The following is a 13,387-nucleotide window of genomic DNA, read 5'->3' as shown; positions in this document are numbered from 1 at the left end:
ACTTTGCAACGATTAACGTACACGCTCCTCTTTTTTTCTAGACAACTTTATTACAGGTTATGTCAGAATACAGCCTATAACAGTTTGTAAATTAGATGTAGGTTTCACTTAGGTATATCTTTAAATACACGTAACATCCGGCGGACTTAAATAAGACAGAATTCGCCTCTCTTAACTTGGTAAAAAAATACGAAAAATGCGACGCTCATTGAAGAAATGAAGTCGAAGTTTCCGTACGACACCCGAGTGTCGGTCCCTGCTTCGTCATCCGTCGATAAAAGGTTCGACTTCATTTCCCCGAAGGTGGATCTTGGAAACCCTTGGGCGTGTAGGAGCAGCATTCGATATGGTGATTTCGCATGAACGCGGACGACTCGCGCCGGCCGAACTCATAACTCAGGTATCAAGTGAATCGCGTTAAGGGAATGCGAAAGTGGCGCCAAAGAGGTCCCGTTTATGAAACTGTTGACCGAATTGGGAATATCAAATCGTTTCACACTTTACAACATGAATATGGGGGCTGTAAGGAAAGTTCTGACACTCGTGAAATTTCGTTTTTTATAAAAGAATATCCGCGAACAAGCTTTAAAACAAATTGAAATTTCATGGGAGTCAGGACCTTTCCTCGAGCCTCCACGTTCACGCTGTAGAGATTGAATAGATTCGGTACCCTCAGTTCGGAGGAAAGTTTCATAAACGATCGTCTCCTTACGTGCCACTTTCACATCCCCTTAAGGAGTCGTGCCAGTGGCAGTGAACCGAATGGGCGTGTAGATTACGGCCTACGCTCTAGAGAATACGCGATTTGATACATTGCCTTGCATGCATTAATGATATTACTTTTTCCTTATACGTATTTATAATAGTTATATCTTCTGTATAGTTTAGCTAGCAAGCATAAAGTCGATTCTTCGTACGATAAGATTCCATGATATGATGAGTCAATATGTAGGGTAAAGTCGCTCTCAGGGGACCATCGAAGCCAAACAGTAACTGCCTTAATGATATAATTCAGCTATACAATGGCGCATATCAAAACTTATAAAATACCCAAAACCACCGTGTAGCTCCCCTGACCCTGCATGTTGCACGGCAGTTAAAAAACCGTGGATTCGTCTCTGATATGCGATGGAGCCTAGCTCCTTTCCTGGTCGTCGGATTATCGTTAAGGTTTGCGACGCGCGATCCTCTCGGTTGGGTCTTCCTGTAATTTCGTGGAAGCGATCACGCCAGAAAACGCAAATGTGATATGCTGGAGCGATCGCGGTTGAATCGTGGATCCTTTACTTCCTTTACTTAAAAGCTGGTGGAGGGGCTCTCTGCCCGTTCGATTTCGACGAGTCTTCCGTCATGACCGTCACCAAATCCCCGACAGCCTTTCCCAAGTCTTCTGGAAATTCCAAGAGCGTAGATTAGATCCTCTGCGTTGAAAGTACTCCATAGACGAGGAGAAACGTTAGAAAATTAATGACTGTGCAGTGGCAGATTGTGCAATGAAGCCGTCCCTGGCACATAGTAGCCAGTTTTGTCAGCGAACGACGACGTTTCGGAGTACCTTCTCCGATCGGAGGCACTTATGCAACGACCAAGCTAAGATTGTCAAAAACTGCATCCTAGTTTCACTCGCTAATATTAAGGTGACGCGAAAGGCGCTGAGAAATTTAATCGGCAACGATTTGACCTCTCGGATATATATATGTAAGCTGACTCTTTCGTATCACCTTAATTAGGCGAGAATTCATTTGGTCTGGTATACGGCACACTCCGTAATCGGGATTATATGTTGCGAACTTTACCTTTTACATCCATCCTGTTGCAGTGAAACAGGAGACGTGAAATGGTTAAAGAGATGAGTCAAGGGTAATGACGCTAGAATGAGGGGCATGCAGCGATTTGTATATTCTCTTTTTTTTTTTTCTTTTCCTTTTTATGAAGAGATGGACGAACCTGCCATATGCAAGAGGTTACCCACGTTATGGGCTACGCTGTGGGAATGAGGCGGCGGTGGGGGCCTCTCTAAGCTGCTGACTCTGCCTTCACCAGGGCCTCCACCACCTAATCCCGTGATACCCAAAGCAAACGTGTAAACACCGTTTCCAGCTCAAAAAAGCGGGTTCCGATTACGTGATCGCGGCGCGCCCAATTTTCATCGTTAACCCTTTCAGCCCCTTAAAAGCGTAGAGCACGGACATTCTTCGACTGATTAACAAGATTTAGATTTCGCTCAGGGTAGTTTACGAGACTCAATTCTAGAAGCAATCTGATGTTTTCTTCTCACAAGCCTACCCAAAACCCCTAAAGCATTTAGATTACGGTGGCTGAAAGGGTTAAACGGACGAACTAATTTTTATTCCGTTATTAATCCGTTCAAGCTCGAGGCCAGAAGCTCCATTTCCATTTTCGAGACGCAGGGCGACGCGATCAACCTTCTACCGAAAAGCGCAACCTTTGACAAAGAGTGAAGTTAATCTATGAGGCATCCATCACCAAGAGTAAAGTTAATCCGTAAGGTATCCATCACCCACCCTAAGCATTCTAGGCAATTAGTACACGCTTTCTTATTGCACCAAACCGCTTACCCGGAGAGTCGTGGTAATGGCCATTCATTTTCGCCGGAGAATCGGTGGCTAATTGCGAGGCAGTCACGCTTCTCATTTGCAGAGTGCCGGTCTTGGACGGCGAGGATGCATTCGGCTAAAAGTAGAGCACAATTAGTTCATTTTTCACATTCAGGACCGGTGTCCTAATATTCGAGTTAAAACCCTTAATCTAGGGCTACTTAATAAGTGATAGAATTAATTTTTGTCAATGCAACGAAAATTTCGCTGATCAAGTGATTGAAATTAATTAGTTTTCTGCTTATCCAACCCGCGGTTCATTAACCAGTTAGCTATTTTCGATAACCATACTCGTCCTGAAAACCCGCTTATCAAAGAGGTGGCTAACTGGTGTCAATCCCTTTTGGAAGGTCAACGTCTTCAAGGCGGCGCCAGCAGTTTCAATTACCTCGTCCAAGAGCTGTCGCAGCCTCTGTAGCTGCGCCTCCAGTTGACGATTATGGTCCTCCAGGATCTGCATGCGTGCCTCCAGTCTCCCCTTGTGCTGTCGAAGCAGTTTAGCTTCCGCGATCATGTCGCAATCCGGCTGCCTCGTGCCGTGGCCGTCTTCGGGGGTCGATCCGGGGGTTTGGGTCGAACGTAGCCTTTCGTATTCGGCCTGCAGGGTGGCGTTCTCCTCCTCCAGCTCCCTGATCATCGCCTGCAGCTCCTCTCTCTGCTCCGCGTCGATGGCGGCCATAACTTGGACGGGACTCCTCGGCACGTTGACGTTGTCGCCGCCGTTCAGGCTATGGCAGTAATGCGCGATCAGCTGGTGCTCGTCGTCGCTGTCGGGGGTGGAGTTGCTGCGCGTGCGGGAAAGCTCGACCTCGGCCAACCGCGTTGCGTACATCTCCAGTCGAGAATGCATGTCTTGACTGAGAGAGCTGTGCTGCGGAGACGGAGCTGGGCTCTCCAGAGCGTCACCCTCGAGAACGGTCTGAACCGGCAGATAACCGACCCTAGGATGCTTCTTGAAGTATCGCTTCGACTTGAACTTGTTTCGCAGCGCTCGGGTGAAATCTCTCACGTCTTCGCCCGATGTGGTCTGCGGGAGAAATGGGGCGTCAAACGGGAGCAAACCAGGAAACGGGTACCCTGGTGGATACGAATGCCTGTCCAGCATTCTGTGATAGCGTCATGTCTGGGAAGGCATTCGCGTCTGCCTGTGACTTACCGCCGTGCAGTATTCTTGCATGGGATGGGTCAGTTTATGATTTTTCGCTTTGCGCCCAGAGAAGAAGCAATTCTGACACATGTCAAAGTTGAAGCACTTGAGACAGCGATATCTAAAACAAATCAATTCGTTTAATGCACGTGACATAGATTTGTATGTAAATTAAAATCTCGGCGAGTGATCCCACGAGTGTTGGAAGTGAAACCTCTAAATTAAATAGAATTACCAGATACCATTGCGGGAATTTTCTGGCCTCTTATCAGAGTTGATAGAGCATAAATTACCTAAAACCAATGATTGGGAATTCCTTGCAAATGTTACACCGTGCCTGATGTTTGGCACTTTCTGCAGCCGACAGCCTGTGCAGAACAGGAAGCCAGACCATGCTTTGAGGTTCTTGCTGCAGCCAACTCAAAAAGTGCACGGCCTCTATCTCGTTCTTATCTTTGCCGGCCTTCTCGAAGCAGCTTCGAACACTCGGCTCGATGTTGGAACCCCCGAAAGCGGCCACTTCGCCGAGTTGTCTCGGAACTTGGATACAGTCGTGCAGTAAGAGGCCTAATTTACGTTGATCGACTAGTCGGTTTGGATCGGCTATTAGCCGGAATAAGTCTGCAAGCAGAACGAATCAAATTAATCATTCAAAAATTGTGAATGAAAGTGACTAAGGAGACAATCGTACCATGAAATCTTTCTCCGAATCGGGTGAAATTCTACCACGTGAACATGGAGGCTCTAAGGAAGGTTTCGACATCCCTAACGTTCAATCGTAAATAAGAAATAAATTGTTTATAAGAAAAATATTTAGAAAATGAAATTTTACGAGGGTCAGGCCCTTCCTTGTAACCTCTACGTTCACGGTGTGGAGTTTGAAACGATTTGGTACACCCAGTCAGGAGAGAAGTTTCATAAACGAGACCCTTTTCGCATCACCTTAACGTTCAAGATAAATCTACTAAACGGAGATGAATTAACATACATCTATATTTCTCTTCCAGGTGGCCTTTGCACAGCAAGACGAGGCCTACTTTGAACGATAAAACTCGAATCTGTCCGGTTCTTTGGCTGAAAGAAGATGGTACAAACGTTTCAGCTTGGCAGGAAGGAGACGTAGCGACAAGTAGGATGGTAAAGACGGGATAAGCCATTCGCTTGTCATACCTATCGTATACGTTGAGCAGCCAATTGATGGCCAGGTCTATGCACAGAGGCACGGACACTTGGGTCGGGTTTTCTGCTGCGATGACTTCGTACAACGAGGTCAACACCGTCACCATGTCGGGGATGTCGATGAGCTTATCGTTCTGGGCCCGCAACCCGTGGCAGTCGAACTGCTCCAACGCAGAAGAGAGGCTCAGCATATCCACTGTTGGGCACATCAGGAATGCACATTGAAATTCATGCCGTTCCTCGTTCCGACGCGACGAGTCCTCCACGCACGAGAGATCGGATATTAAGGTGATGCGAAAGTGGCTTCAAAGGAGTTTCGTTTATAAAACTTATCTCCAAACTGGGTCCTGCGAATCGCTTTAAACTTTACAGGGTAAACAAGGAGGCTATAAGGAAGGTTCCGACTCTCATGAAAATCTGTTCAGATATTTATAAAATTTGTTATAAAAAGTGAAATTTCACGAGGGTCAGGAGCTTCCTTACAGTCTTCGCATTCACGTAGTAGAGTTTGAAACGGTTTGGTAGACCCAGTTCGGAGGAAAGTTTCACGAACGATTGACTCTTTGGATGCCACTTTTACATCCCCTTAAAGTGACTTAAAAGGCATTTATCTGCTTACAGCAGAGTCTCTTCTGCACGGTCCGCAGCTTCATGGCGGTCCTGTAGGCGGAGAAGCGGACCTCGTTGAGGTCTGCCAGCGAGGACATCAGCTCTATCATCTTCGGATGATCCCAGTGCGTCGTCTCCAGCTGGTGGCTGCGGATAGAGAAAACATTGTTAGGGCTTAATACAAGGAAACCGGCAATATGCTAAACGGGCGCGGACACGGGCGTAACTTCTCCTACGGATCAGCGGAGCCCACCGGTCAGCTTTAACCGCGCAATGTTTACGTAGTCGCGAGTTCATCGGCTAACTTTCGCCCTGCCAACTTCTGGTCTGGCATCAGCGTTTACGGAGTTAGACCCCAGTTCGCCAGCTGCCAGGTAAAACCCTGCTTCGGCCCAGACCGCCGGTGCAAGTGCAACGATAATCTGAAAGCCCGGCGAACAGGGAATCACGGCCTCAGCGGAAATCTCCAGGCTGGATTCTGATCGTTAAAAGATCTCCCTGAACCACCGAAATCGATTTTCTTCGACCGATTAACAAGTATACGAGGAAGAGAATCGCGTACGGCCTTGATTAGCTGTGTTGCAAAGTGTATCTCATGTACAAAAGACGTGCACGTAGAACTTTAAACGTCTTTGTCTCGACACAGCACATTTTTAAAGGGCAATCGAAATCTCAAACGGATGATCGAATCCACTTACAATTTTGGAGATATTTCTTGTGGATATCTAACTCTGGCTGGAACTAGGAGCGTTTCAGCTAATGCGAAATTTCAAATTTGAAACTCAAAAAATGCACCGTTCTTTTGTACGGAATTAAGTTTCCTTCTCAAAGTGCCATTTTGAGGTTTTTCAATATTTTTAAATACTACTTCCAATGATAGCCGTACTCGAGACGACTAACCATGTTTTTGATTACTCTGTTTCAGACTTCTACAATAGCCAATTGTATTAATTTTTTCCCTCGCTCCCTTTTAGAATTTTCCCTGGATTCGAGTTACAATATCTCGCTTCAGGAGAATATCTCGCCACCATAAGGGGGCTGGTCTGCTATCTTTGTGCCCTCTTTTTCCCCAGGCCGCGAAGTCCCGATTTTTTCGCTCGGCGAAGTGGTTGCCCTATCGAGGGGGAAATCATTTAATTACTTGATGTAGTAAGGCACTTTGGCGGGAGTTAAAGCTCGTTCCCAAGGCGGTTCCACGCTGCCCGCTAGGAAGGCCTGACTACCCGGAGTGCTGCCATCCTTTCCGTATCCGCTCAGCAATTTGTATCGCTCGTCCACCGCCACTTGTAGCACCTTCCACCTGAAACAATTAGAAACGATCACGTACCAGAAGGACCGGGCTTGAGGGGTGATTAATTCAGGAAATCATGAATTTTTTTTGTATACGACTATCAAACGTCGACCAATGTCGCGACAACGATACATAATTTTTCATGGGAATCTATGTATACGCGAAAGAAATTTCTTTAAACTCGAAAATCCTGTCTTACCTAGCATTGAGATCTTCGAGCTTCGCCAGAAGTGCGTGGGAAACGATGACGCTGCTGGAGGCGAAGACGCTCGCCTGGTCGTTCGCATCCTCGATGTTTCTCTGGATGGGACCGAGCCGTTCACCGAACTTTTGCAACTGTTCCAACATCTCCGTCGCCTCGGAAGCGTCGCTCGGACTTTGCCAACCGCTCTGGATGGCCTCGGCTGCGGCCATCCTCGAAGAAAGATCCTCGAGAGATTTTTGGAAGACGCACATTTTCTGGAAGCACAGGTGAACCCCGATTATCAATCCGCTCCTCGCCCAAACGCTGTTGTTAAAAAATTATGATCGTCCCCGCAGAAATAATTTAACAAACAAAATCGTTTGGTCGACTGCATGTGGTTCACTTTAGAAACCGTTTTGGCTGGGTGAACCGAATATTACTCGTTTGCTTCGATCGACTGAAATGTTTTTCTTGGATTGTTTCGTTGGTCTTAGAAAATATTTTTGTTAAATGTCCCGGATTACTTTAATACGTGGACTTTAATGTAGGAGGACGTCCTTTCTTGTCGGGAATCCGGAAGCGAGGTCGAAAGACCCCCAGGGTTATTTTAACATTCTCTGGGCTGGCATCGGTATTAAAAAAGTTGCGCCGAGGGAAGTTCGAAACTCGGGTTTCGTATCCGCAGAGCCATCTTGGCGATACGAGTTACGATGGCGAGCCGGACATTCCTCGGGAGGATCTTTTCCTAGCTAGGCTTTAATCGGTACGTCGTAACGAGATTTACAGGCCGTAATATCCGTGGTAGCGACGGTGCAATCGGGTCTCGGACGCATTTGCATAATGACGGCCTTGTCGTCTACCGATATAACGAACGCTGGACGCGCACTAGGCGAGCCCCATGCGACGAGAAAGTACGCCGATTAATTGCCATCGAATCTGGACTCGCTTGAAAAATCCACGTGGAATTAACGGAGACAAATGTCGGCAGGAGACATCGACGCCATCCTCGATTACGCTCCTGGAGACGCCATGGAATTATCCGTCCAGGTAGACGCTCATGATTAGTTAGAGCGAAAGTTATGGATCCAGGTTGATTGCGAAATTCCCCTGTTCTTCTGATCGTTTGTTTACAATTTCGGTCACACTTAGTTACTATACACCCTGCGGTTCGTATCATTTATTGAAACCACGAGGTCCTTGGAACGTTGACTGATTTTCCAAGGATTATTAAGTTTTCTTTCGGAATCATCTAGGGGATCGGATTCTTCCGACATCTTGCGGTTCGAATTTGAATCGGTAATCGGAGACAAGAAACGTCTAGATTGAGCTAATCTACCACGTAACCGAGGATTATTAACTTTTCCTTCAGGGTCCTTCCTTGCAACTTGTGGTTCGAACTCGAACTGAAAACCAGGGACGAAAACCGTCCACGCGGAGAGGAACTTCCCTGCAACCAAGGGCCAATAATTGTTTCCCCGGCGTCCTTTAACCGACGAGGTCCTTCCTGCATCTCGGAGCTCGAATTCGAGGCTGATAAGAGGCGCCCGATCGCATCCAGCGAGGTCGAGGGGGCGATTAAGGCTAACTCGGGCACTCGTTCCACTCTTCCAGGGATCCTTCGAGGAATTCGCCGAGTTAATTGCCCGGCGCCATCGAATATCGTCCGTGGCGAGTTCAGGCCGATCCAGAGATCGCCCATCTGCAGGATCGCCATTCCTCGACGTGAACTTTCTCAAAGGAGTCCTTCCCTTCGCTCCCAACTGGGTGTTTCTTGCGCATCCTTGTTCCAGGGACCTCGCAGATCCAGGGTGTCGAGGATTAGCGGGGATAGCGGCCGCTCGTTGGCCAGTTCGCGGTTCTTTCGAGTCCTGCACAATCCGCAGGAGACTCCTCGTTACCGTCAAGTAAGGACTTACTTGCTCGGTAACGAGGTATAACGTATGGTCGCGTGTCCTAGGTCTCCGCGTGTATGATTCATTCCCGATCCCGACGTCCCGCCAGGTCTTCCAGGAAAGTCCCACCTGGAGCGAGTCCTTGCATACCGCCAGGATCGCTCTGCTCTTATTATCCGGTTCGAAAACCTGGTCGGGTTTCTGCCCAGCGAGAGCCTGCCAAAGGATTACGCTCTTCGGTGCTGCCGATAGCGACAGCCTCGTACGCAGTTAAAAATCTTTCCTTGTTTCGAACTCTTCCGAAAACAAATGTATACGAAACCAGAAATGCCGGTACCCGAAATGAAAACTGGACCAATGTACCCTGAATTTCGAAAAGCTGAATTTCTACTCGAGATTTCGGCCGAAAGTATTCAACATTAATAATTATGTTTTGAGTGAACAAAATGTTTCCTCGGTTCAAAGTCTTTCTCAGGGTAGAAGTTGGTGAAACAAAATGGCGTCGCCTCTTCGAGATCTTCCGAAACCTCCGAAATGACCTAACCTCGATACGGCGGGAATATGTTCCGACACGTGAGTACCGTTAATTATTCCAGCTCGGTACTCGAGTCATAAGCGCCGTAAACGTTTTCCTCTCCGAGTATCTCCCAGGAACGCAATGCAAGGTAGGAAACTGGCTTTCGGCGCCGAAGTCAGAGAAATAGTTTTCCGTTTCCTCCCGGGCTTTTTGCTCGGCGAGTCTTCCTCCACCCGGTAAGAACTTTTAAACGAATTTAAATTGCTCGAGACTGCGAGGTCCGGGTTTACGATTTTCCTTTTTCTCTTTTAGGAAGAAGCAAATCGTTGAGTACTTCGTCCTTGTAAGGATCTTCGTAAGAGTTCGTCTTTAGAAGTCTTTATCGAGAGATGTCGGCTCGCGAAGATCCTTATCAAAGGATGCAAGCTCTTCGGGATCTGCGATGTTCCTTTGAGCAGTTGGACGCGATTCGAAGTGGCAGTTGTGGCTTGTCTAGATGGCAGATCCAGTGATAAGTCGGGAAAGGGTTCAAAGCGAGTGCTGACCGATTCGATTGCTCAAACGAGTCGAGTGCGGTGGTCAAGTTGGATGCTTCTAGGTCAATCCGTGGTGTGGGATTGCTCAACGTGTACGGTTGAGGAAATCGCGTACGCATGTACCTACATACGCCCATGCACGTTGTCCGTACATGCCACGTACCGATGTACGTACATCATATTTTTGCGCCACTCCGTATGACTGGATACTCCCCAGGGAAGAATAAATTATAAAAAGAAATGATACAAACGGGACACGTACGCTCATACATATTTTTTTTAATATTAATTAATGTCGCATCAACCACTCTGGTCATTAACTTTGCATCGCCGAGTTAAATATATCGCGTACGTGTGTATGTCACGGTGATAAAGTTTTACAACTCATGTCTTTCAAGAATTTTACGCTGAAACGTACTCTGCGGAGTGTACTTTCAGAATGTTCATCTTACATGAAACGCAATTGGGGTTTTTAAGCGTTACTGAATTTTTCTTTTTAGAATTCCGCAAAAGTTGCGATAAACGCGGTAATCGCGTTGCGGAGCCGCGATAAGTGCGGAAACTCTCGCCGATTAGGCTCGACGAATTCCTCGCGATTTCGGAAATCGCGGGTGAATTCCCCTCGCGAATTCGGGGAAGCTCCGCGGCGGTGTCGCGGCTTCCGAAAGTTCCGCACGGCTCGCAGGAATTCCTCGGAGTGTGATAGCACCGCCTAAAAATAGCTCGGCGAGACTCGGGAGGCCTTTTTTTTCTTCTCCCGACGAACGAGAAAGGATAAAGGTCCCTACCATACGATCCGCGCACGAGAGAAAAAAGGACAGTCGGTACGACTACAATTGTGATAACCGTATCCACGCTGCTGGCCATGGGACAACCCTGACAGGAGTTTGCGGCATAGTATAAAGAAGATTGCAACAAACTGGCAGATAACATAAAATCTAAACGCAGAATTTACTCAAATTCATATAAATTCCGAATTTACAATGAAATGGTTAAATGATGAGAAAATTAATATTTTCAAGCTTCCCGCCATGTCGGTTTTCTCTCGGCTTGGAAAAAAGCAAATTGGGGTGCAGCGGGCTAATTCGCGCAGCGCTGCAGAGGAGTCGTCGGGAGGCGCCTTGGGGAAAAAAACCGTCGATGTACGTGCTCCCGTAAACATTTAGATTTCCCGTGGCGGAGGTTAAATATTACATCCTCGGACTAGCAGACAAAGAGGGCCGCTCCGAGAGAGGTGACTAAGCGGCAATATTATGGCGCCTCGCCGTTGGCACTCCGCCAGGTGCATCTATTATAAGTCTGGGTCTGTAACCCGCCAAAGTATCCTAGACCTTAACCTCGCCTGCGAGAGCGATAGGTTTTACTCTTATCGGTTCCCAATTGACTTTCGATCGGTTCTTTGCATTATTCCGAACCGATCCCCCGAAAGCCCCAAGGCTGGAAAAAGTCGAGCGCGTTTCTCGATCCGGGGTAGACTTAACCCTTTGAGTTCGAAATCCTTTCGACATATGGGCGAAATTCATCGATGCGTGCAGGCAACATTGGACCAAACGTCGGACACCTTTAGTAGTCAAAGGGTTAATAATGTATGCGTAAGGCTTTCTAGGATCGTTGGCAGATAAAATAAACAATTATCAGGGTACTTCTCCATGACGATTACAAATTCCCCCGCTAGAAATGAACGCATAAATAATTCGTGTCCTTAATTCCTTGATTTGACATACACGCGATATCATCTTTTAAATCGCGATGCATGAATCAATTAAGCGATATCGGTGTGACTTACGATTAAAAGGTGATTTCTTTCAATTTATATAAAATTTATAACAATCCGAGCATTCCTCCATGCTGTAAATAATAAACGTAACTAATTCCTCCATACTGCAAATAATAAACGTAAAAGTAAATAAATAATAAACGTCTCCAATTCTTCGATTCAAGGTGCACGAGATTTCATTTCTTAAATCGTGATACGCGAATTGACGGTACGTCATTTTGCAACTTTCGCGACGACGTTATCACTGGCGCGAATAGGTCGATCTTATCGTTGGACGGTGTCTCGATCCGGGGAATATCGAACTCCTGATTAGGCCGGGTAAGTGGCGGGGCAATCGATGCCCGATGGAGGCGATCGATCGACTCGCACATTTCGATAGGCGCGCGTACACGTGTGGGAGCGAGTCGGCGTGAGTGCACGAGTGTATAAAATGCACGGTAGCCAAGGCTAGGGTACGTGGAACGAATTTTCAGGCAGGCCGAGGTTAATGCCTCCTGATCACCGATTCACCGATCCTTCGACGTATTCCGGCTCTCTGCAATTACCGTATTTAGCTACAGGAGGGTGCATCCTCGATTTAGACCACGGATCCGGAAACCGCCGAGTGAAGAGGGCAAACGTGCACATTTATATCCACGTTCCCTTATGAAATTTATAGCGGAAAATTTCCGCGCTATAATTCCGGGAGATCGCATTTCCTGAATATTGCGTACGCGGATAATACGGCGAATATATTACCGATTTATTACAAGGGGGATTTTCGGCCACGTATCGTGGAACGCTATTTCGACGGGTAAAAAATAACTTTCTCCCCGTTACCCCGGGTACAGATGTCGAAAGGATTATCTTCGTAATATTAATTTATAATGGATTTAAGCCTCCTCGATTTGGCGAGTCCAACTTGAGCGACGTTTAAGGGGATTGGCGAGTTGTGAAATGCGTCTTAGTACGCTGAGAGAAAAGAGTAGTTGACTGGAACAAATGTATATTCTTCCCTGAATCATATATAATTGCAAGAAAGGATTATTCTGTTGAGAAGAAAAATTATATCGTTGATTTAAACGGATTTTGTTTACTCTTTCTTAGGATCGTGTACACCGTAAAAAAAAAAGTGAAAAAAATTCCAAGCCCTGTAAGACCGCCACTTTGAAACATTATAAATCTCTTCTCCCTTAAATTCTCCTTAAACATGAAATACAAGAGCCGAGTAAGCAAATATTTTCTGTACCTTTCGTTCTCATTTAAACTCGCTTTGAGTTAAATGCATTTCAAAACCTACTAACCCTCTTAATGGGGATCAAAATGCGGTTCCAGGGAGCTTGGGAAAAATCTGACGGCGCCGCTTTCTCCTGGCTCAAGCCGAGTACATCGCCGAGAAAAATAGGAAAAATGAGAAAAAGGAGAAAAGGGAGAGCGAGGAGATTTAATGCAGAAAACGAGTAGGTAAATTCCGCGAGGTCTGCGTCCCGTACACGCGATAATCCAAATATAGTTCGAGCTGGGTGAGAAATTAGATAGCCCCTTTCAGGAGACTCTATACGGGCACATCCAAGCAATTTTATCCTTCTCGGATTTCCAGGGTTAGCAAACCTGTCAAAGCGCCGACAGACAGACAGTTTAAGGCTAAAAACCGTCTA

The 13,387-nt window shown here is 46.7% G+C and overlaps 1 protein-coding gene across 5 annotated transcripts in view; it reads right to left on the bottom strand.

Annotated features, from left to right (window-relative positions):
• Window positions 1–30: 30 nt before the first annotated feature.
• Window positions 31–13,387, bottom strand: part of LOC105700682 (dystrophin, isoforms A/C/F/G/H) — a 404,586-nt gene continuing 391,229 nt past the window's right edge. For 2 of the 5 annotated variants that reach the window (XM_012426757.2, XM_023432803.1), the window contains 11 exons: window positions 7,044–7,303; window positions 6,695–6,853; window positions 5,564–5,700; window positions 4,936–5,140; window positions 4,754–4,839; window positions 4,059–4,386; window positions 3,775–3,886; window positions 3,007–3,645; window positions 2,580–2,694; window positions 1,948–2,055; window positions 31–1,390 (listed from right to left, as the gene is read on the bottom strand). In XM_012426757.2, the coding sequence (XP_012282180.1) occupies window positions 1,293–1,390; window positions 1,948–2,055; window positions 2,580–2,694; window positions 3,007–3,645; window positions 3,775–3,886; window positions 4,059–4,386; window positions 4,754–4,839; window positions 4,936–5,140; window positions 5,564–5,700; window positions 6,695–6,853; window positions 7,044–7,303 (2,247 nt within the window). In that variant the 3' untranslated portion in view covers window positions 31–1,292. The remainder of the gene's footprint in view (window positions 1,391–1,947; window positions 2,056–2,579; window positions 2,695–3,006; window positions 3,646–3,774; window positions 3,887–4,058; window positions 4,387–4,753; window positions 4,840–4,935; window positions 5,141–5,563; window positions 5,701–6,694; window positions 6,854–7,043; window positions 7,304–13,387) is intronic. The other 3 variants (XM_023432800.1, XM_023432802.1, XM_023432801.1) reach the window with 3 other exon arrangements.

This window comes from Orussus abietinus, unplaced genomic scaffold, assembly GCF_000612105.2.
Source record: "Orussus abietinus isolate OABI.00-Male unplaced genomic scaffold, Oabi_2.0 scaffold49, whole genome shotgun sequence".
Classification (NCBI taxonomy): domain Eukaryota; kingdom Metazoa; phylum Arthropoda; class Insecta; order Hymenoptera; family Orussidae; genus Orussus; species Orussus abietinus.
This window is presented reverse-complemented; position numbering and strand designations above follow the sequence as displayed.